The sequence below is a fragment of the Manis pentadactyla genome, chromosome 13 (assembly GCF_030020395.1).
Source record: "Manis pentadactyla isolate mManPen7 chromosome 13, mManPen7.hap1, whole genome shotgun sequence".
NCBI lineage: Eukaryota > Metazoa > Chordata > Mammalia > Pholidota > Manidae > Manis > Manis pentadactyla.
Window position 1 is genome coordinate 33,937,925 of NC_080031.1, and position 24,917 is coordinate 33,962,841.

A 24,917-nucleotide genomic window follows, 5' to 3' on the forward strand; every position below is an offset into this window, starting at 1 on the left:
AAATATTATTAATCTATAGAATAAAAGTCATCAAATAAAAAGGAAAAAGCAAGAGGAAGGGGAAGTTTATTTAGGTTAAAAGGTTTTAAAGGAGTGAAGACAAAAATTAGTATTTAAATTAAAAGAACAAATGTGCCAAATCATTTGAATTTGCTGCATGAAATGACAACAAAAATAAGCTATGAGTTTGACATGTGAAATTATAAGGGCTCACCAACATTTTTCTCACATAGTAAGGAAAGAATAAACTTCTTTCTAACTCAAAGGAAAAAATAAAAAATAACTTATTCTTCTGTAATAGCAATAGTTGAGGGTTCTGTAAATACTGCAGTGACTCTTACATCGGTGCCTCACAGTCTCCATACCTTCCCACGTGCTAATGGTGTGACCCTATGCAAGTAGTCTGGCCCATCTGTGTTCCTATTTCTTATGCTCTTTATCAGAGATAATTTTTCCATGTTAGGAATTTTTCAGATATTAAATGGGAGTGATACTATCTCCTGAGAAAATACCAACAGGAGATTGCTTAAGAGGCTTTAAAAACCTGCTCATGAGAATGAACTGGGTAACAGGAGGTTTAGTTAAGTGAGTTTGACTCACTGGCCACTGATAGTGTTGAAAGGAATTTAAACTATAGCAATCTGAGTACTAGGGGAGTATAAGGGTATTAATAAAGATGGCTTGTGGGCATCTTATATTTAAATCTTCAACAAACAGAATTACAAGTCACATCACTTAGAGTTACACACAAATTCCTAAAAGATTTCATTTCCCACTGAATAACACTGGCTAACTCCATTCCAGGGACTTATTTTTACCACATCAAAGAGAAAGAGTCTACCTCTTAGTACAAAGAACAATTTCTGCTATGATAAAGAATTTTTAAAGCAGTTTCTAATTTCAGTCATAAAATCTTAGAATAGCACTCAGAATGACAGAAACAGGAAAACTAAATGTCAACTATAGTTTGTGTATGTTGAAATTGTAAGAAGATAGCAAGTGCTGTTTTTGATCACTACAACTTCAAGGGAAAAGGAAAGTCAATCCAAATGACTAAAATCCAAAAAACTGACAATACCAATTTCTGGAGAGGATGAGAAGCAGTGATACAGCCACTTAGGAAGACACCTTGCTAGTTTATTACAAAGCTAAACAAAGTGCAGCCATCACACTCCTAGGTATTTACCAAATGATTTGAAAAATTAAGTCTACATAAAAACTTGCAAGTGAATACTTATAGCAAGTTTCTTCATAGTCACCAAAAACTGAAGCAATTACAATGTCTTGCAATCTGTAAATGGATAAGCAAACTATGGTGGAATACTAAGAGAAAAAAAAAGAATGAGCTATCAAGGCACAAAGATGTATCAATCCTAAATGCATGCTGAGAAACAGAAGAAGCCAGTAGAATACGGTTCCATCTACATGACATTCCAGAAAAGGCAAAACTGTAGAGAGGCAAACAGATCAGTACTTGCCAGGAATGTGGTACGGGGAGGGAGACAGGGTTGAATAGGTGAAACAGAGGGGATTTCTTAGGGCAGTGGAAGTATTTAATATGATACTCTGATGGTAGATACATGACACCACACATTTATCAATACCCATAAAATTTTAGAGCACAAAAACTAAACCTTAATGTATACAAATTTTTATAAATTATATATATATATATATATGTAGTGTCTGTGTATGTACATACATATTTATTTAGGAGGTCAAAAGATATCAGAACAGGATGAAAAGAATATAACTATATTACAAATATGAAAAAAACCTCACTGATGATTAAGGTAGAGTAGAAAGGTAAAGACGTAGGTAACTTTGGAAATGAGTGAAGTCTGTAAAATGCCACATACAATTCTGTACTCCAAAACTGCATGTAAACACTGCACTCGATTTGATAAAATTGTTTCCCGTGGGAGTGTGTGTTAACAATGCTGAAACAACCATATATGTACATTGCAACTGAACACTTAAATAAATAGAATAGCTAAAGGAAAGCCAAGTTTCTTCCTGTTGGAGTAGGAAGTTACCAACAGCAAGAGGCAGAAGTTACAATGATCCAGGTAATGGGTTAGAGTTGGATCATTATGGATCAACATACAGAGTGACAGATACAGAACTCTTACAGATAGGCACATATACATGAGTTGGTATACACATAACATGTTTCATTTCTCTGTGAGCTTAGAGGATTAGAGCTGGATCATTATAAACTCTTATTGAGCATAGTATAGATACAGAGAGACACATATAGAACTCTTACAGATAGGTGCATATACATAAGTTACTATACACGTAAATATTTCATTGCTCTGTCAGCTTAGAGGGCTTCGGAACAACACCACCCAAAAAGCAGTAAGTACACCTGGTGCCCAGATGTTGGTTTCTAACACCATTCTATAATAAAAGGATTCAGGGTACTTCGGAGAAATGACTGATTCTAGGACTGGGGCGGAAAAATAGATGAGTCTAGGGTATCTTGTAATACCAGAAAGTAAGGATGTGCTCAAAACACACACACACACACACACACAATGATGGACACATGTCAAAGTAGTCAGCAGACAACTGAAAGACCTGAAATATACTCTTCAAAACTGTCAAGATCATCAAAAACAAGGAAAGCCTGAGAAATTTTCACAGACAAGAGAAGTCTAAGGAGACATGACAAGTAAATGTCATGTGGCATCTTAAAGTGGGAACCCAGAACAGGAAAAGAAGAGGTAAAAACTAAACTAAGGATACCTGAACACAATATTAAATTTAGTTCTTAATAATGCATCAGTGTTGGTTCATTAAGTGTGACAAAGTACCAGATTAATATAAGATATCAATAATAAGGAAACAGGTATGGAATATATGAGAACTTTGTATATGTCCTATCTTCTATAAATTTAAAATTATATACAAAAAATTAAAATTTATTTTAAAACAAGTAAAGGGGAAAGTAAAAACCTACCTCCTGGAAAATTCAGAAAAGAGAACAGACAGTATGAAGAATTTAGGATGTGAGGGGTTGCCCTCCCACACAAAGAAAAGGTGCTGGACAGAAAGCTGCCAGTCATAGGGAAACAAAGCAATAGAGATAAACTAAAAAGACAAGTAAAGGGAAAAAATAGCTGTCATATTTTTCCAGTAAAGGAAAAGAAGTTAAGTATGGAGAAATTTAGCAGGACAAATGGAAAAACATACATCATAAGATTCAGAAGAAAATGTTCCTAAAGAAAAAGAGTATCTATGAGAGGAGAGAAAGCACTGTACATTTCTGCTCAATATACTTGTATCTTCTAAAACCAACTTGCATAATTTAAGGATCAGTTTTTATTAAAGTGTTTATTTCATATGTAGTGGAGGCAGTGTCCACACTCAGTGGTCTCACTCCTTTTCAGGCCTGCTTAGCACATCGAGTCCTTCCAAGGAAAGTGTGCAAGGAGAGCAGAAAACAGTTCTTCCCAGTTTACATAGAACCACTACTCAAGGTCTCTGTTAGGAATTATTAAATGAGATACTGTGACAATATTCTAAACTACACACTTAAAGAAACCAATGGCATCAGAAGTATAGCCTTTTACAAGCTTTGTGCCAGGCCAATAATATCTAACATTTTAAATTATGCAATCTACCTATGAAGATCAACTTGAAATCATGTGGCCAACAGAACTCACATATTGGTTACTACAGCATAACTGTAAAACCATGTTTGTTTCATAAGGACAAACACCATCGCATCATCAACCCCTGAAATCTAAAGCCAAACATGGTTTCTAAACTGAAAATAATCCAAATTACAATGAAACTGCACTCTTCTCAATACCAATGAGAAACAGTCTTAAACATTTTTGATACTACTTGTCATTTATAAGCAAGCATCCCAAGTACACTTTCAAATAGTAATGGAACTAAGTGAAACACAGTGTCATGACAATTCTCATGATTTACAGAACGAGAAAGACTTTTGCACTGAGCACTAGAGGAATGATGCGAAGTCAGCTCAGCGCAAGGACTCTGCAAGGCAGAATGAAGCAGTGTAAAGGACACAGGGTTTGGGTTAGACTGACCTGGGGTAAATCCTGGTTTTGTTGCTACTCATCACTAATAAAGGAACATAAGTTAGTATCTCAGAGTATCAGTTTCCTCACCTACAAAAGAAAACAATATTGACCTCCCAAGTCTGATGCAAACATTATGTTATGAATATTCAATAATATGCACAAACACTCATGTACCATTTGTTATATACCAGGCTGCTTTAAGTATTTTGTATAAATTAATGAATTTGATCTTTCTAGCAACTCTAAGAGGTATGTAATTATACTATCCCCATTTTAAAATTGAGAAATATGAAGTATGGAAAGATGAAATAACTTATTCCAGTTCAAACAGCCAGGAAGCAGCTGAGCTGCTTGTTCAGTCCAAGTAGTCTGGCTCATTTTGCTCTAAACACTGCATAACATGATTATAAATCAGTTACCCTCGAACCACCTTAACTCCAATTCAACTCATTAAAATACTGACACTACCTTTTTAATGAAAGACAAAATTGTTCAGTTACCATGTTACAGGGACAAGAACCACATTAGCCAAATTTATTTATTGCTGTCAATCTCAATTCATGAAGAAAAAGGATAAATGATATTGTACTAAATAGTGTTCCAAGATGCAAATTTGTAAAATATATTTCAATTCACTAAACAATTAAATGATTAAGAGTTATTGCAAGAAAATCCCTACGGTAATCCTAACCCTAAGCAAGGCTAACTAATTCTTTAATAATTTTATGACCTGTTAAAGGCTAAATTCCAAATCACAACGAAATCAAAAAATACAAACAAGTTAACATATAAACAACAAATTATTGCCTCTAAAACACAAACAACAACAAAAAGCTCGATACCAGCTGATGATTCTGGAACCTGTGGTACTTTATAGAGAGGCCCGGTTTCACAGTATTAGAGTGTCCCTGGTACCAGGAAAATATCATGAGGTTTAAGCCCCAAACGCCATCTCCTCCATCCTCCTCATCAGTACTTTTCTAACAAATAATCCCAGGACAACTTTACTCTGATTCAGATTTTTAAATGCACTATGTTTTTTTTGGAGACAATAAAGCCCCACTCTAATAGACCTTCAAAACAAAGAAACCTTTAATGAATATTCTTACATAGCTCATGTCCTTTCCAATTATTTTCAGAGAGAATGCACTTAACAGAGGAAGTTCAAAACTATACTTTGTTAATACATAATAAATAACTGGTGCTTATTTAAACAGCAAACCTTAGTTTGCTGTAATTCATCAGTAAATGGATTCCTCAGAGTTCTCTTTTCTATGTGACTTTTATCCTCCCATGGGATGACTTTTTCCTACACCATCTCCTCCATCATATGGCTCTGGATGCTTTAGAACTAGGTCAGAACCCCTTTCACAGTATGAAAACTTGTTATAACTGAAATAACCATAACCTTCATTTATTCTAAATTGTATTATGGCAAAGGGAATTATGTAATTTCTCATCCTTTTCTCTTAACTCTCCCTACTAATTATCTGTCCCTGTCTCCCCAACATCCACTTAATTTGTTATAGGATCAAGGTGGCAACACTTCAGAAACAAATACAGCATAAATCCTTTAATGCTACCATAGATGCTTCATCGTACCATTCAACCATTATAATTTCCAAGACAATACTAATGTTGTACCTCATAAGAGTATAAACACACATTTTTACTACTGAAGTGGAACTAAAACTGGGCTTTGCAGATTATGGCTGGAAAAGGTTTACATGTTTCAGATTACTAAAATTAGAAGATCATTTTGGTATGCAAAAGACATGTTCCAAATAAAGGAGTAAATTTAACACTAACAGCCTCCAGCAGGGAGGGCATGGTTCACAGCTATGTTTCTTTGTACAGTCTTTTCCAGAGTTTAAAAGCCTCTTCAAAGCACAGTAATGCATTGTCGCAGGGACTGCCAGAGCACCAAAACAGGGCTACTAGATGATAAGGAGCAGCCTGTATTTAATATCCCTAATTTGTAAATGATGAGACAAGAAATAGCAACAACCAGTTTCTAAACCCGCAGAAAAAGAAATAAATGGCAAAAATGTTGATATCTTGAAATAGTTCTTTCCCATTACTATAGGGGCATGAACCACTCGGCAGGGAGCATGTGTCTCTAGGGAGTCACAGGACAAAAGCCCAACAGAGGATAACTGGTCTGCAACAGGCTTTCTCCCTCTCTGCAGGCCCTGTTTATTCCACACCACCCAGTAAATCCAAACTTCAACCTGTAGAGCCAGATCAAATTATTTAAATCAAGCTTTCTAGAGGAGTATACACTAAGTCAATAGAGATGGTCATTTTGAAACAAGAAAAGTTTGCTCTCTGGTCGTATTTTCTGACCTAGGACTTTAAGTCTGTTTTTGATGATAGGTGAGGTATAAATACCATAATTCAGATGAGTGAACAAACACATTTGTAGTCTCTACCACAACACTGTAACAGGTTAAGAAGGTGAGAGAAATACGTATTCCCCAATCCCAGTCCACCAATATTTTAACCACACTCCCCAAAGGTGATAAATATAAATCATACCATTAGAAAATTGCCCCTGGCATCCACAGAGAAGGTTTCCAGGAATTGAAATTTTTCTTAACCTAGAGAGAACTCTATTTATCCATGCCACGCTTTCTCACTCAAAAAATGGCTTCTTTTCTTGTATGGTGTTTTTCTGTCCAGTGAATTAATGAATTCCTGCATTCTCATAAATGATTGCATGGAAGAATTTAAATGTAATTTTTTTTTTTAATGAACTCAAAGCAAGTCAAGATTAATCATAGTTCTGTGACTGTTACAAACAAAGCTTCCATTGAATATGACCTGTCAAGCTATTATCTTTGTCCTCAGAGAGTCTATACTTCAAGAATTATAAAAAGATATTATTCAAAAGAGAACAGCTACCTCTTAGGCACATAATCACTTGCTGGATCTGTGCCAGTATCTAGTAGTGAACAAATGGCAGGCATTTAGTTTTATTCTTTGGAAATTTAAATTTTACAAGATTGTAAAATTTTACATTTTTTAAGAATAACCCATAATTTAGAGGGAAAAAAAATCAGACCTCATATCTGTCTTCTAAAAAATTTAATATTTATGAAACCCAAGCCGTTTATACAGTCACCTTCTAAATTATAAGCACCTGACTTAAAACTTCATTTTTCCTAGTATCATCAGTAACACACTGTCTTCTGCCCTTTCCACTCGCCAATTCATCACCATCTCATGGAAACTTTTAAAGGGCAACTAAGCTGTGCATGGGCAACAGCGTCACCTGGTGGTCACCATGTCAAACTGTCTGACCTAGAATTTCTTTGCGGGGATCGTGCACATTGACTGGCAAGTCACAGTTCAGATGCCTTTAGCACCCCTTATACATTATCTTGAACACCTCCTACTCTCTCTAACTCAGTGATTCCCAAGATGGGGAGCACAAGGAAATAGAAGTGAGGGAAACATTCAGAAACTGGCAATAGCAATTTTTCAAAATATTAAATATCCCTCAGTTGAGAATCAGATACATTCCTCTTAGTGGGGCATCATGTCACTGCACCCCTTGAAAATCACAATGGGTCAAGAGAAGTAAATGTTACTGATGGAGAGTCCTTGAAAATAAAGAACCAGAGAACTATAAGCAGCTCTTAGGTAATGCCCAACTCCATCCCCACTTATTTTCATCCCTCATCTTCTCCAAAATAAGGCTGGTTTGTTTGACATCCCCACAGTTGTACTAAGATTGAGGTACATAAACTTTTGGCTTTCCCTTTCACTGCCCATCACTGTCTTGCATGCTATTTTGGAAAAATCACTAACATCTATATGCCTCCCCTGACAAAAGTTACAATACTTGGTGTTTACAAAAGTTACCTAGGATGAAAATGTAGTCGATGGGTACCTGGAATCCCAGCTTCAGTGTAAAAGCCAAGTCTATTTCTGGGAGTCAGATATGTTTACAAAAACTAGTAGACTCATAGGCTGAGGTCACCTAGAGTCCACAGAAGGGATGAGGATATCTCTCAGGAAAGTATTTACTCTGAAGGGAAAGAAAGCCAAGCAAAGAGGCCTGTCTCAGTCTTCCTCATCGGGGGGATGAGGGATTCTGAGGGAGAGGGATTCTGAGTTCTATATGGAGTCGATCACTAAGATCCATTGCTCCCCACTCCCACGATCACTCCCAATACTCCACGGGTTCCCATATGAGTCATAAGAAAAAAGGAGGATTCAAAAAAAAAAAAAACTGGGAGAGATATTTTCACTAGAAACCTCCCTAAGACATTAGAAGAGAAAACATTCCTGCTATGATACCTACTTTGCATATAATAAAAAGTAGTAGCTCTCCCACACCAAAAATATCTGAGAATAAGATAGTAGAGCTCAGTTATGGTGTCTTAAGTCTTCACGATTCATGCAGTTACAACAGTGCTCCTTAGCCATGTAGCAGGCATCCAAAAACAGCCCCTCTGTCACAAAGACCAGTACTTTCAAGGTGGACACACACATATACCCCTGTGGGGCACAAAAACCTTAGCAGATGACCTGCCTCACTGCCTCTGAGTTGTAGTAGAGTCCACCATGGTACATGGTGAGCCACCCTGCAGCCCCAACCACGTCTCCCCAGAAATAACAGAATAATAATCATAGAAATGAAAAAGAGTATGGGCTTTGAGAAGAGAGGAAGGTCCCCTACTTAGCCTAGGGTGAGAATCAGAGAAAGACAGGTTACAGGAGGCTAATAATGTTGACCTAGAAATACTTATAAAAGTTTCCCTGGAACATAAGTATTTTTATTATGGTTTTCAATCTCCAAGTAAATGGAATGCATGTAATTTCTACTTAAACATCTTTAGAAGGGTTGAAATTAAATAACTTAGAGACAAGGACTTGGTCTCAATTTGCCATAGTCTCCAAACCCCTCTTTAGTAGAAAATGATATGTTTATACCTTTACTTTCCCCTTTTCCCCTCATTCACTCTTTCTCACCCATACATAAAGATATAGTTATATATACCGAGTATATTAGCAGTACACTGAAGAATTCCTGAGACATCTTCAATTTCCTCTTTGTTGGTGTGGTCTGCATAGGAGCATCTGTTAGAAATATTGTGGAAATTCTTTTCTGCATCCCTATAACTAAGAAGAAAACAAAATTAGCACATGGAGACATTTTTAAAAGCATCTGCTTATGCACTCATATACATACACACAAGCACACATAGCCTGTGCTCTGGGCATAATAACATTTTTTAAATAACTGAAGTTTTAAGACATAATTTCTAACAAAACCCACTATTACCATCAGCATGAACAGTGTGGACCTGGAACTGGAGGCAATCATTAATAAGAAAGGTACATGTGAAAGAAAGAAATGAGGGAACCAGAAAATGTATCAGTTTCTGTAGCTAATGTTTCCTTATCTGAGTGCTTTGTAACTGCTGGCAATCTCTTTCTATAAGGAAGTTGCCTAGAAAAAGAACAATTAACAGTACAGAACTGGTGCATTACTGTGTTGAAAGCAAACCCATCTTAACTTCTATCACAGTCGAGAAGAAAGCAGGAACGTGCACGGTGACAAGGTTGCATATAAAGCATTTGTAGCCTGACAGAACTGAATCATGGTCTTACCATTTTCTATCTGTGAGGCTCTGGGCAAGTAACCTAATTCCTATTAGCCTAAATTGTCTCCCTAATAACACAGAGAGACCTGCTAGAGTTCTTGTGAGGACAGAATGACAAAATGCCCATGTAATCAGATGCTGACTGGAACTGTTCCAGCTGCCTCTGAATTAGAGCTAAGGCACCAAAGCTGAAGATAATATAGGCCAAATGCTCCCATATTCTAGAAAAGTAGCCAAGAAGACTAGCAATCTCCTCCCAAATTTGAGAAATGACTAAATAGTCACTGCCACTGTCACCCCGCCACCAGCTTTCAAAAGCAAAGGGATAGAAAACAATTCAAAAGGGAACCCTTGAAGTGAGTAATGGCCTAGGAAGGGAGTGCTGTTCCCTTTCCCCTCCCACAGAAGCCCAGTTGGTGAGACAGGGGGGCACCCAGACAGAGACTGGAGCTTGGTTATTTCATTCCTTTGTGGACATCCCCTGAGGTGGTGGAATTCCTGATGATCCCTCTGTGCCTGGTTTGAGTACAAGAAGAAGGTTCTAGAGAGAGTTATTAACAGGGTAAAGAACAGAGCCTACACTCCCACCACACAGTAGGCAAAAGTTATGAGTTTCCCCTGGGTTAGGGAGATGCCACTAAAGAGAGGCAAGCTTGGGTTGTCCTGTCCTGCTGCTTCCCAGTCTAGAGGTTGCCTGCCAGGGTCTGAGATCCCACTAGCAAGCCCGTGGAATGCAGTCCTCCAGGCCAGCAGTGAGGTGTCTCAAGCAGTCAAGACAGAACCCATAGATGCGCCTCACTGAAGACATCATAGCCAAGAGAGGACCACCGCAACCACCAGGGAATTTGAGAAGGCAACCACCATTTTCCAATCTTTTCCTGCCTGATACAGCATATCTGAAGAGTAAGGGACCAGGAAAGGAGTGGCCTGTAGAAGAGGAATGAAAAATCACACAGTAACCCCCTTCCACTGCATTCCAAGTTCCTCAGGCCAAGGCCTGACCCAGGCACAGAGTGAGACTGGATACAAGATCAAAGATTTGAATTGGTCTGGAGTGGACTTTTTGCTCCCTCAGAGTATTTGGAAAAGAGTAAAATGCCCAAGTTAGTATCAGAGGAGACTCATCTGAGCATGTCTGAAGTGACTGGAGAGAAAAAAATAAATGGTTACATGTTCGTACACCTCACTGAGATCAGACTCCAATAAACCAGTAAGGCAAAATGCTTAGTACAGTTTTTAGAAGGCAGGAATCATTCAGTAAGAAGTGGAATGGAGCATACTTGTTAAACACAGACAAATAACAGGGTTATATTTAAATCAAGCTCCACCATTTTCATCAGTGTCCCTGGACAAAATATTTTTTCTCACAGCTTCAATTTTCTCATCTGAAAAAAAAAGCTTAATACAATGACCCCATGAATTAGATGATTAGGATTAAATAAAATAACCAATGTAAAATGCCCAGCATCTTGCCTTGAAACAGTGAGCAATCAATAGGTATTAGCTTTTGTCTAACTTATCGTTTTTATTCAGTAACACAAATATTCTATAGAAATATGTGAAAAAGAAGCTAGATCACTTTTTAAATAAAACAGAGCCATAAAACCTGACCCTGATGGCATAAGTAATACCATTGAAGCTTGTTTCCCAGAATAATCAGGGTTCACCCACTCCTAACTTCACTTCTAATGTTCTGTGGAAATTATTCTACCTTAATCCCTACTCAGTTGTCAATAGAAAAAGAGAACAGAAGGTTGGCAATATAAAAAAAACACAGGGCCCACAGCAACAATAGGAATAGAATTTAATTTTAGATGACTATAGGAAGTAGTGTCCCAGACTAATACAAGGTTGGCAGCAGTCCTATCCATGAAATTAGCCTAATGATGCTTATTCTGGAAAAAAGTAGAAATGATTCTGAATACATATTTTTTATACTTTAATATATAATGAATGAACACCACATCTCAAAAAGATTGTCAAGTTTTCCAATAAGCTTTAAAGAAATCCCTGCTTTGCACTATCATAGTGACCCATTTTTGTGAGCTACAGACCAGAAGGAGTCATGTAGTATAAACATAAGAGCAGTTGAGTTAGACACTCTAAATGCAGAAATTTAGATTTTAGAAAATCCAAACTCTCTGTAAGAAGAAAGCTGCAGCAGGAACATAAACTGGATATGTTTCACTCCTGATGTTAACCAACTACTTCCAAACATTTTAAGAATCAAGGAGGGTAAGGAAAGGATACAGTGGGAGGATAAAGAAAAAGACAATCAACAAAAATTGTGTTTCGAAAGAGTGAGATACTTGTAGTAGCAATAATAATTCAACAAACATATTGATTGCCTTTGTGTACCAGGCACTGTACTATTTTACATGATTATATGACTTGATACCTCATTATTATTAATTATATTAATTAAAGAATAGGAAGCTATATGTAATTAAATCTACATATTATATAAGCATATATAACATATATAATTATAAATTATATAATTTATGTTATAAATTATAAAGGTTCCTGGACACTAGAACTATAAATTGTAGAACTTCAATGAACCCTGAAGATTATTTAAGCCCTGCCTTTTATACCTCCTCCCAAGTGTAGTTGACTCTTTTATCCACTCTACACATACTTCTGTGTACATACCTCTGGGGTGTAATTTTTTCATTTATTCACACTCCTCTCATCAAAAATGTTAGTCCTTTCTACATACCAAGCTCTTACAAAGGCACAGGAATATAGAAGTAAACAAGATAATAACCAAATAAGAAAATAAACAAGTTAATATAAGCTACATTGATAAGCACTATGAAAAGAAACAATACAGAGTAATAAAAAAATGATTGGGAATGCAGATTGAGGTAGGGGATGGAGACCTACTTTAGATTGGGTGGTCAGGCCTTTCTAAAGAAATGGCATTTAAACAGAAACCCAAGTGGACAAAAAGCATAATCCATGCAAAACATCTGCGGACAGAGCATTCCAGGAAAATGGAACAGTATGTGCAAAGGCCTCAAGGCTAAGCAGTTTGATATAGCTGAGAAACCAAGATGTGGCTGGTGTGGCTGGTGTGGCTGGTGTGGCTGGTGTGGTGGGCATGGAAGAGGCTGAAAGCAGAGGTGAGCAAAGGCCAGATCACAAGAAGAGTTCAGATTCTACAATGAGTCATTACATGGTTTCAACGAGGGATTTCATCAAAAGGACTTGATCCCTGGATCAGCATTATCTGGGAACTTGTTAAAATGCTGATTCCTAAGCCCCACCTGGACATACCTGATCAGAGACTCTGGGGGTGGTACCCAGGAACTGTGTTTTAACAAGGTCTGCTGGGTGAGTCTGATGCACATCACCATTTGAGGACTGTTGGTTTAAAGTAAGAAAGTGGCATGATCCATTTTTTTAAATCACTTTGCTGTGATGAAAATATAACATCGAGGGACAGGAATAGAAGCCAGAAAACTAGATAGGAATCTCTAGGTAAGAAACCATGGTGACAGTGGATATGAAGAGAAGATTTATCATGCAGCATGAATAAATTATTTTAGCATTCATTTTCCCAACTTGAATGATCTCCATGAATAAATAAATGAACAAATGAATGGATACATTGAGGAGTAGAATAAATGTTTAAAGATGAAGTTGCTGAGGTACAGGAGATGATCTTACTCCCTAATAAGAGGCTCTGTCAGCTACTCCCTCCCCATCTTCCATCTATGTTATCCTTTGAACAGCTGCTCCCTGCATTCAAGTCTAGGTCTTGCAGACTAAAAAAGCCTCAGAGAGTTTCTATGGGCTACTAGTATAAGAATTCATCGAGGAATGGAACCACATAGTCCTGGAGCTCTGACAAATACTCAGATCCAGGGCAGAGTTTCGAAAGTTAGTGGTTAGAGGCAAATTAAGAAATTGAAAAGAGAAGGGCTAGCTCATACTCCCTGTTAACCATTCTAATTCATCATCCCAACCCAGGGGACCTAACAACTGAATTACATCAACACAAGTCTTCGGCAAAGCCCAATTTCAGAGGTTAGGAAAGCTTCTCTTTCCCACCATCACCTGCCTAGAAATATGTAAAATGATACTGGCCAGCACTTAATTCTCAACTGCCTGGAATCCCTTTAACCCAGAGAAAGATATTCCCTTTCACAGTTAGAGATAAAAAGCCTTTAAATGTGTTTTCCTAGGAGGAACAACACAGAGCTGTGAATACATTTTAATCCAAGTGTTAGTGATCATAGATGTTCTCCCTTTTCAGTATTAAAAAAAGAAATAGAAGAAAAATGGAGTCTAAAAGGCAAAAGAGGGAGTTAGACAGGAAAACTATGACTACAGGAAAAGAAAAGACAGTCACGAGAGGCGAATGTGACACTATTGCTGCCAACTCACCCTTCTAGTCTTTGTCAGCATGAGTACAAATACAGGGACTAAGCAAAGGCATGTCAGGCCCTCATGAGTCAGCCAACAAGAGAGGGACAACGTGCTGATAAGCCTGTGGGGACGTAGTCGGACACCGAGACAAGTCTTTACATCAGAGTCACATTCCCTGCCTGTTTTCTTTATATTGTATCTGCAGTAAATAGAACTAGTAAAGACAAAGAATGACCACAGGCTCTGTCCACACAGATGGAGAGAGGAGGGTTGAGGCAGTAATTTAGATAACAGAGAACTCCATCTTAGTAACGGAAAAAAGAATTTTCTGCTGATTCTGGTAATAGAGTTTTGTTTTCTATTTTGATCATAGTTATAAGATTTCTACTCCAATTTGCTATGAAGACATAGTTTAATTCAAAAATGAGGCTATTTCATCAGTTATTATTTGATTTCAAAACTGAGAGGCCATCATAATTCCAGGAAATGACTTGCATTTGGTTACTGGACTTGTCATAAAAAATAACAACAACAATAATAATAATAATAATAATGATGATGATGATAATAATGATAATGATAACAAATATAACAGCAAACAAGTATATACTGTTCACCACATACCAGGAACTGTTCTAAATATATTGACTAATTTAATCCAAACACCCTACTCTGAAAGCAGCAAATCCAATAAAAGTGATTAAGTTTTATTTTAGAATATGTGGGGAGAGATTAATTTGACATTCTTTATCTCTGTTAGGATAAACCATTTAAAATCACTAATGGCCTCAAACTAAAAGCCATCTCATGAGTTTAAATAATGTTTTTCCTAGTACTGCACTCTTGAGGATTGATATGACAAAGTTTCAAAGCAATTCCCTTTGAAATGACAATTAACATAATCATCAAGCTCTTAAAGTATATGGCATTGTACTAGGTACTGAGATTATTTTCTACCAGGTTTTCTTCCCTTCTGTTTTGTAAAAAGAAAAAGAACAGAAAAAATCATACTACATCTTAATAGCCAAAATTATATCCTTGACCCACATGGCAATTATTATTAGCCATAAGTGTTAAATGATTCTTGATAGTGTTTCAAGACATACTACAGATATGTCTTACAAAGATAAATCACTGGAGAACATTTTAACAGAGAATCTTAACAATGTGAATTTAAAATACGCATTGCCTCTAACATCAGTGAATTTAATTTAAATAGCTAGATTGCATCAGAAAATGAATTTAGGTTTTCTATTTGGCAATTGCTTTCTGCCATAACCAATCCAAAGTATACTTTACCCTTATTTGGAGCTTTTTGCTTACAAAAGACTTCCATTGAAATTATCTTATTTAATAATGACATCTAATCCTTGATTTAGTTATTATCACCATCATCACCCTTTACAAAAGATATAAAGTTATTTTAAAATTCTATGGGCTGAGAGATTCAAGATGGTGGCATGAGAGAGTATATATTAATGATACCCTAATAAAAAAAAATTCTAAGGGCTAGTGAGGCCTTGAATTCCTATTTTTTGACTTGGTTTTCTTCCTCATACCATAGCACAACAATGTCAAGTGGGGGTAAAAAAGAAAAATAGTAGCTTGTGACTCTATTGAACTGTAAAAGCTTGTAATGATTTTGATTAAACTTTACTGAAGGATTCTAAAATCCTATTTAAAGCTTCTCAGTTGGTACCATTAAACCTTACCATATTACTAAGGCAAAAGTATGAGACTCAATGAATGAGAACAAGAGGGTAAGAACATAAAAAGAAGAAGAAGAAAAAAGAAAAGCAATACCAAAAGGGAATTAAATTTAAAAGAATTAAGCACAAATAAGCCAAAGGAAAATCACTCCAAGGGGCCTCCATAAGCCCCTACTCCACACTGAGAGCATGGGCACCAGGAACTAAGGCTGACCGGGCTGGCAGAAAACCACAGGCTCAACAGTTATGTTTGAATAATCACCTTTAATTTACCCTGAATAATAACCAAAATCCATTTTAACTTACCCAATAACTTGGTGCTCATAATACTGCAATGTCCTCTTGAGAGTTTGCTGTATCGTCTGAGGCTACAGAATAATAATAATAAAAATACATTATCAGCAAATCAGTGCCTTTCCCATTCTGTCCCATTCTGAGCAACATAGGCAGATGTAGTTTCTGATTTATCTCACAAGAGGTTTTGCTTTACAATGTTAACCCATTATACATTTTACCATGTATTTTCCCCACAGGAACTAAAATGAGGCACTCAGCAACTACCTAGAATTTCCCAATTTCAAGTATGAAAGCATTTCCTAGCCATATTTTTTTTAATTCTTTTGTACAGGCTATTAAGTTCAATAAAACACTCATTAACTGCCTACAATACACCAAGGTCTTAGGGGCAGTGGAGAGATGGTGCCTGCAGAAACATGGGTCAAGACCGGGTCAAACCTGACTTTCTCAAAGACCCAAGAGACTTCAAGCAAGGGTTCTGGAGCCTTCTAGAGGAGCTGCAAGTGCTCTGGGCAAGAAAAGGGGTCTGCAGCAAATACCCAAGCAGCCCATGACCAGTTCTTATCATACTCTCCTCTCCTTGACAGCTGAAGATAAAACTTCTTAATCCAAGATCAAGAAATTACTCTTAAATTTATTTGGGCAACATAGCCTAAACTTGGAGTTTCAGATCAAGGGAGCACAGCGAAAGTGACACAAAGAGCCCAGAACACAGACTGTTAACAAATTAACAAACTGTGATAAAAAATCAAATTCTCAGTGGCAAGAGAGAAAATAATAAAATCTTCCAGTCAATCAAGCAGAAAAAAAGTCACCAAAGGTTTATCAAAAGATGGATCCACTACAGCCATGGATGAATTTTAGGGCAGTATAACTCTACACACACCTTACGATGTGAGGCGGCATGGTACTTTGGTGATCTCACGGGCTGCCACCAACTAACCACACAAACCTAGGTAAGCCTCAAAAGAGAATCTGCAAGCGGATCTAGTACAGTGCTGGCACCTAAGAAGCAGTTAATGAACATCAGTTTACTTCCCATTCCCAATCCTTCAAAGTGTCTGTCTTTAAAATATATAATTTAAAGGAGACTACAAAGGTTGTGGTCAGGATTCACTTAAACCCCTTCCTCGTTCCCCTCTTTAGGAAAACATCTAGATGAATGTACCTATCTCCTTGCCTAACACTCTTCATACTCTCAACAATCTCCTTAGTAGGAAATGGTTATTTTACAACTAGAGGAAAATGAGCTTCATTAAATCAAGGGCATCCACTGAATTCTATTCCACACTCCCATTTAGAAGAAACCCCTGACTGAGCACACTAAAGGCTAAGACACAGTCTTCACTTTAGCCAAGCCAAATCAGAAATTAATTTTAGGAGGAATCAGCCTCCAAGTGTTCAAAGAAAGAGGTACAAGGCAACTTCTTTCAACAGCTGTTTCTCATTTATACCACGTTAAAAAGATGAACATGAGGCCACAAACTGGCACAGATAATTCTACTCATTGTGATAGAAGCAAAGCAGAGTAAACAGAATGTGCCTAGGAAAGAAAAATCAATACTGAACCAAGAAGCAATAGAGCTGTTGAGAAATCCAAAGACAATGAAGTAGACACAGCAAACCTTGTGCACATTAAAAGTGCTTTAAAAATCCAACCCCCAGCCAACCGAAGCCAAGTCATTATCAGTCACTGGCTCAGTACCCTCGGGATCTGGGCCTCTTGCACTGGCTTGGCAGTTTCTGGGCTAAGATAACTTTCTCTTTGGCAACATGCCCTAAAAGCAGTGAATATCCACAGTGGGATTATCCTTCCAAAAACCTCTAGTCACAAAACATGGAACAGAAAGCAGGAACTAGAGTGTACAGGGCCAGTTAGACCAGAATGACCTCATTTGTACAAAAGGACATTTTTTTCCTGTACCAGGAATTTCCCAGTCATTAAAATGCATGTGTTTGTGAAAGGAGTTAAGAGTTTTAAAGAGCTGACTTTTTTCTTTTGTTAAGCAATTACATTTATTCCCCAGTAGGAGTTAAATTTATAGTTTCCAAAAACATTAAAATGAAAATGTTCTCTGGACACATTCAACAAACTTCAACTTAGTAAAGCATTTATGTACTTCCTGTTACTTGTCAAAGGTGGTGGGCACATTCTGATGGTCTAAACTACAAGCATAGAGGCTCCCCACAGAGCATCTCCTGATCTTCAGCCAGCCAAGGCTGACTTCACCGCAGCCCTGACTTCCCAGAATGTCTTATCACCACGGATTCACTTAGATCCTATGCAGAGTTTGCCTGATTGCTCAATTAGCAGCTTTTTCAGGGAAAGACATCTTCATATAATCTCAGGGTCTCTCTGGCCTGAATAAAAAAGCATGAAATGAAGACCCACATGTGGACCAAAACCTTCCACAGGGGAGACTCCTGTCTTGAGGATCGTGGGGGCCATTCATTCAGTGCTGTGTGTGCCAGCGATGCGAGTCAGTGTGGATCAGTGGGAAAAACAATGGCTTTTTTTTGGGCAGATCTTCTCTCCTCTTCTTCAAGAATGCAACTCCATACCTGTCCCCTACTCAACAGTTCCATCCAGCCTTCTACAAGCCAAAATCCCATTCCTCTTATCTGTATCTGTCCTTTCTTTTAGGAAGAAGTTTAATTTAGAAAAGATTTAAGACCAAATTGAGTTCAAAATCCAGCTCTGTTACTCACTACCTAGATGACCTTGGGCAGTTTACTTAAGTTCTCTTAAATAAGATTCCTTAAATATATATTGTTTTCATAGGAGTCAATTGTCGTAATTAAGCAAAGTCTCTGGAGCGTAGTAGGTACCTAATAAGTGATAGCTATGACTATGCTCAGCTGAAAAACATAGCTGCTGCCCTCAAGAATCTCACAATCTAGTGGAGGAGCACAAGGTTTAGGTTAGAACTACCTAGTACATGTAATGTTTCAAGGTCCTTATCACCTGAAAAATCAGTGGTGCTACCACTCATAATGAGAAAATGGTATTAATTCCAGCAGACAGAGGAAACAATAGGAAAATGGCAGACAAATGTATAAATATTTCCAACAAAACCTTCACATCACTCCAGAGAGATGGTGAACAAAACATAAATTCTCAAAATGAAGATTGAGGATAAACCTAAAGCAGGCTTACAGGTGGGGAGAACATGGAAGCCCCACAGCTCAGATCAGGCCCCACAGCTCAGATCAGGCCCCCCAGGCATGATGCTTTACAAGGAAAAAAAACAACCCGTCTCTCTTCTTCCTAGGACACAAAGAATGTGCAACCAGAGAACCAGGTTGCCTAACAATTTTATAGCCACATGCCAGTGGATCTGAGAGACAGTAGTGAAGAAGACAAAAATCCACTGTTCCTATCACAGAAAGACAAGCACAGAGGTCTGTGATTTTCCTCTGCTTCCCCCAAACTAAGATACAGATAGTGGCTTCCTATTGTCCCTACTCAACACAAAGTAGCAAAGGAAAGAACACAGCCAGAATGAGAAAGCAGCCATCCGTGTCCTGCACACACAGGGTCTGGGGCTCAGATAGACAGTACCGAAGAGCTTCCACCATGTGGCAACAAGAAGCCACTTTCAACTCACATCACATTAGCAGCTTCACTCTACTCGGCCAGTGGGTGACCCCACAGACTAAATGTTAGATGCTCATGAAAGGTCATGGGATCCACACAGCCAGCCACGGAACAGTCCCAATGGATACCAAGAAATGATCCCTGAGGAGTGGGAGGCAGCAGTTCCCAGCAGCTGTCCCTGCAAGTCAGACAGCCCTGCAGAGGCTCCCACACAGTCCCTGCTCTGGGTATCCGCACCAGATGGTGCGGGGATCAGGCAGGAGGCAGGGAGTCAGGGTGTCTGTGTGTGCTCAGTGTGAAACCAAGTTGTCGTCGTATCAAGGACATGTTCATCTCAATTTTACAGGGATGAAGAAGTCGAGGTTCAGCCTGGTTAGACTGGTTAAGTAGCACCCCAAAATCACACACCTAGTAAGTGAGTAAGTCACTGCAAGCCAGTTTCAGCTCCAGAGTATACTCTCTTTCTACTAAATGGCTTGAGGGTCTCTCTCACCTTTAATACACTGTGATTCTGTATTCTTTGTAAAAGCACTTCATCAAGCCAAAAACAAAATACTCATGAATAATTTAATAAAAACAAATAAATTGTTCATTTCTGCTTTATAGCACATACCCATAAACTACAGAATCAACAGAAACAATAGGTCTGCTTTTAGACAAATATCCATAAATAACCACGTCATTTTATTTACTTAAATATGAGAAAATTGCATATCAATGCCAGAAACTAAATTATATGGATATATATTTAATTACTAATGCTCTATACCAGTGTTTTTCAACTCTGCACATTAAAATAATGCCTGAATACACCCCCAAATTTTCCAATTAACTGATCTGGGGGACCTACTTATTTATAATATTTAGTAAGGGTAGAAAACCTTTCATTTACAGTTACAAACATGATGATCAAAACCAATACTCTATAAACCTTACCTGAGTAAGTCAGCATTAATGAGAACAGTTGCCTTATTCAAATATCAAGAGAAGTAAGCTTCTGAGAGATGTTCATACATAACTACTGAATTCAACACAGTTCCATTTATTAACTGTCACTAATGGCTCATAATCAAATATGAGTTTGTTAGGTAAACAAGGAGCTGTATTGCTTGAGGCTTAAACATAGGATTTTTTAAATTTCCAAGTCATTTGCTCCCATGTACTATGTCAGCACTCAGTTTTGTACTGACAGGTACATAGAACACAACAGCTAGTGTGCATATTGTACTTACTCCCTGTGAGGTATATTCTAAGCCCATGACATATATTAAGTCCTTTGACCTTCACATCAACACTACATGGTAGGTGTTACTATTTTACAGATAAGAAAACCGAGAAACTGATAGTTTAGGTTGCCCTGTGTCACATAGGTCTAAAGGGACAAAACCAGGGTTGGGACTCAGGTAATCTGCTCCAGAAAACAAACATAATCTCAGACTTAGACTGCATATATTTAACATTTTGTATTTGGTTGAGCACTTTAAAGTTCACATTTTTTTCTTTTTTTTTTTTCTTTTGGTATCAATCTACAACTACATGATGAACATTATGTTTACTAGACTCCCCCCTTCACCAAGTCCCCCCACACATACCCCATTAGTCACTGTCCATCAGCATAGTGAGATGCTAAAATCACTACTTGTCTTCTCTGTGTGGCACAGCCCTCCCCATAACCCCCCCCACATTATACATGCTAATTGTAAGGCTCCCTTTCCTCTCCCCCCTCTTCTTCCTCCCTTCCCACCCATGCTCCCCAGTCGCTTTCCCTTTGGTAACTGTTAGTCCTTTCTGGGGTTCTGTGATTCTGCTGCTGTTTTGTTCCTTCAGTTTTTCCTTTGTTCTCATACTCCACAGATGAGTGAAATCATTTGCTACTTGTCTTTCTCCGCTTGGCTTATTTCACTGAGCATAATACCCTCTAGCCCCATCCATGTTGTTGCAAATTACAGTTCACATTTTTTAATGCATGTTAGCCCAAACGATCCTTGCACCAATCCACTTAAATTGACTGCTGTTACTACCACCATTTGACTGAAAAGAACTAAAGTTAGATTAGGAGTCCCCTTTTACAGAGAGCTTCTCTTCCCCTAGGGAAACTGTCTTTCTTAACAAAGCATATTTTTAATGTGAATATAAAATTAAAGAATCACTTGGATTCAAATTAATTGTTCCTTTTTGAGAACACACTTAACATTCTTTAAACCAAACCTGTATAACACAACAGGCCAGCAACACAGTCATGAATACTCATCTCATCTCAGATGCACTGCCAGTTCTCATCCTCTGCTCACCTCTTCCCACTGGACATCGAATGTATTTATGCTGCATTCTGATGGGCCAAATCCTCACCACCATTATTTAAACACCCCAAACAGTCTCCAAATTGTTGCATATTCTCTTTCCCTCACTAACCAAACTTTTAAATCTCTTTAGTACCCTAAAGGGGTATGCAGATGGTGCTCGGGAGGAATCATACATCCATTTCCTCAAGAGCTCCATCCTCAGCCCTAAGGTAAATGGTGGTATAAATGAACTTCCCTACACTATACAGGGTGGTCTGAACCATCAATGGTGAAATTTTGGTGAACAGCTTCTAAGTGAGAGATAAACAAGGGGGCCGCTTTCTCTGCAGCACAAGTGCATTCTGCTTACTAGGACAAGATATGCCAAATTCCATCATTTCAAGCATAACAAATCTAAAGAAATTACAATGTTAGATACCCTACCTTTATGGTTAAAGTCCATGGACCAATGGATTGGCATTACTAATAAAACTAGTTAAAATAATAAGTCACTTCAAACAACCAGCTTAACTACTTCTAAAAGAAACATAACTATACTAATCATCAATCTTGATAAATATCCAGGCATACTGTTCACTTTCCCAGCCTCTGACTAAACTTACTACATATAAACCAAAAAAACAGATTGCAAATTAAATATAGAACTTTGAGTCAGGACCTTTGTATTTCAAATGCAGCTGTGCTTTTATAAAATTAGCCAAAATCTCTTCACCTGGGACTAAGAAACCTTGGGAAAAAAAAATGCCTCCATTTTCCCATCTGAAAAACACTTTTAAGAACTTTGTAGTTCTTAGGGTCATTTTGAAGAAAAGCATCGCAAAGTTAAGCACTTGAAAACAGAGAATCAGGCCATACTGGTGATTAAACCACCTTTCAGAAAACTTGCAGTACCATTTCAAGTAGCCAACACCAGTAACATGCTAAATCAACTGGTAGTCCAGACAATTAACAACAAAAAGCAAAAATCATAAGTGTGCTAAGATTAAAAATCAAAGCTAAAGATGTATCATAGCATAGGGTTCTTCAACACATACTGGTTGGACATCTGCACGATTTTATCCAACCTTCACTTTATTCTTGTAAACACACGTATACATCTGCGTAACCTCATGAGAGCTTAGGGTGGAGGCTGACATTATGCTAATTGACCCAAAAAGGGATTCAAACTGATTACCTTGTCCTTATTATAAGTATGTTCTAATTAGCAAAGCACAGTGGTTATTATTGTAATTATTGATTGTAACTGAATAACTTAACATATAATCAACATCATAGTTAAATCTTCCTATACAAAGTATGTTTGCTTTCCAAGTATTTTCCCCTTTATTTTATTTTAATGTTTTTCCAAAAATAGCTATTGAATTTCAATTTGATATAAGATCTAATGCCATCAATGCAAATTTAAGCTGAAAACATAGATTCCTTGAACAAAAGTAAACTTAGGAGGTCATTTATTTAGTCCTCTACCTTCAGGCAAGAGCCTATTTAAGTCATCCAAGAATTTCTGATGTTTGACATGAACATCAGAGAATAATAACACCTTCAGTTTGTAATACTTCACAGTTTACCACTTTCTTCTCCTTCATCTCATTAGATATTCACACCAACCTCCTGAGTCTCAGACACAATTACCCACATTATACAGATGAAAAAACTGAGATTCAGAAAATGTCTAAGTGGTTTTTTTTGCCTCAGCTACCTGGCTAGAAAGAACCACCAAGATAAGGGCTGAGGTGTCCTGTGCTTTTTCTCCCATAAGCTGATGCCTCCACTGGTAACTTATTTTACTTTCATGACTATTTGGAAATTCTTCATGTAGCTAACTGAAATCTTTTATTTCCTTTTGGTTTTTTTTTTAATATGTGAAAACGATGTTGTAAAATGATTTTCCCAAATTCTTAAGGGTTGTTATTTAAGTAGTTCTGGTATAATCATTAACTTCTTTATAGAGAAACTAGGAAAGACACGCTTTGCTGGTCACCACCCTGGCTCACTTAGCTGTCTGAATAAAAATACTGAGACAAGATGGTACTGCTTCTAGACACTGTCTCAGGACAGTGGACCATGCTGTATGGCAGTCCTCTGGGAACAGAGCTCTAGACCCGAATCCTTAAACTGAACAGAATCTCACGGATGGTACAAGGTGAATAAAGGTAAGCTACACAGTGACATAAAGGTAAGCCTTCTGAATTAAACACTGTAATAATCAACAATGTGTTGAGTCAAACAGTGGGCCCAACACGCTATGTGCAGCGATTCATTTGGTCCCATAAAGATCCTATAGGAAAGGAAGAAGGACTGCCCCAATTTCATAAATGTGAAAACTAAACCCAAGGAAGTTAAAAAAAAAACATGCCCACAGTCAAGTATTAAGTATCTGAGTCTATGTAAATGTCTTCTCTATGTCTGACTTCTTCCAAAAACCACACTTTTAATCAGCAACTCTAAATTGAAATACATTTTTGGACAGAAAAGGTTACAGTTGAATTAAGCCTTAGCTAGACTGTGTGATTTGGGGACACCGGATTTTATTTTTCTGGATCTCAATTTGCTTGTATATAAAATAGAGAAATTTCTAGCATAACTACTTATCAGGTTTGTTATAAGGTCAAAATGAAATAAAACTATAAAGTATTATACAAATATGTGTTATATGATGATCCTATGAAAAAAAATCTTGATGAGGAAGTAGTAAAAAATTTGTTAAATTGAACTAAAGTGACCACATCTAACATCTAGGACAATTGTCAGGCATGCCTCACAGCCTAAAAGATGCCAATTAGATGCTGCAAAAATAATGAGTGCCATTTCAACTCTTGAGAACCCTTCTGGATAGCAATGGCCCCATGTCAGGAAATAATTTCTAGCTTTTTAAAATATCTTTGCAGACTCCACTTGAATATTTCCAAAGAATTCCCTATTGTCTCCAGTACCTGGGAGCTACAGTGAGGTGTTTCCCA

General features: G+C 37.5%; 1 protein-coding gene across 2 annotated transcripts in view; it reads right to left on the bottom strand.

The window, feature by feature from the left end:
* The window catches only part of GUCY1A2 (guanylate cyclase 1 soluble subunit alpha 2), a 342,191-nt gene that overhangs the window by 297,801 nt on the left and 19,473 nt on the right, over positions 1 to 24,917 (bottom strand). For both annotated transcript variants that reach the window (XM_036902731.2, XM_057490593.1), the window contains exons 2-3: positions 16,066 to 16,127; positions 9,067 to 9,188 (exon numbers count right to left, since the gene is read on the bottom strand). In XM_036902731.2, the coding sequence (XP_036758626.2) occupies positions 9,067 to 9,188; positions 16,066 to 16,127 (184 nt within the window). The remainder of the gene's footprint in view (positions 1 to 9,066; positions 9,189 to 16,065; positions 16,128 to 24,917) is intronic.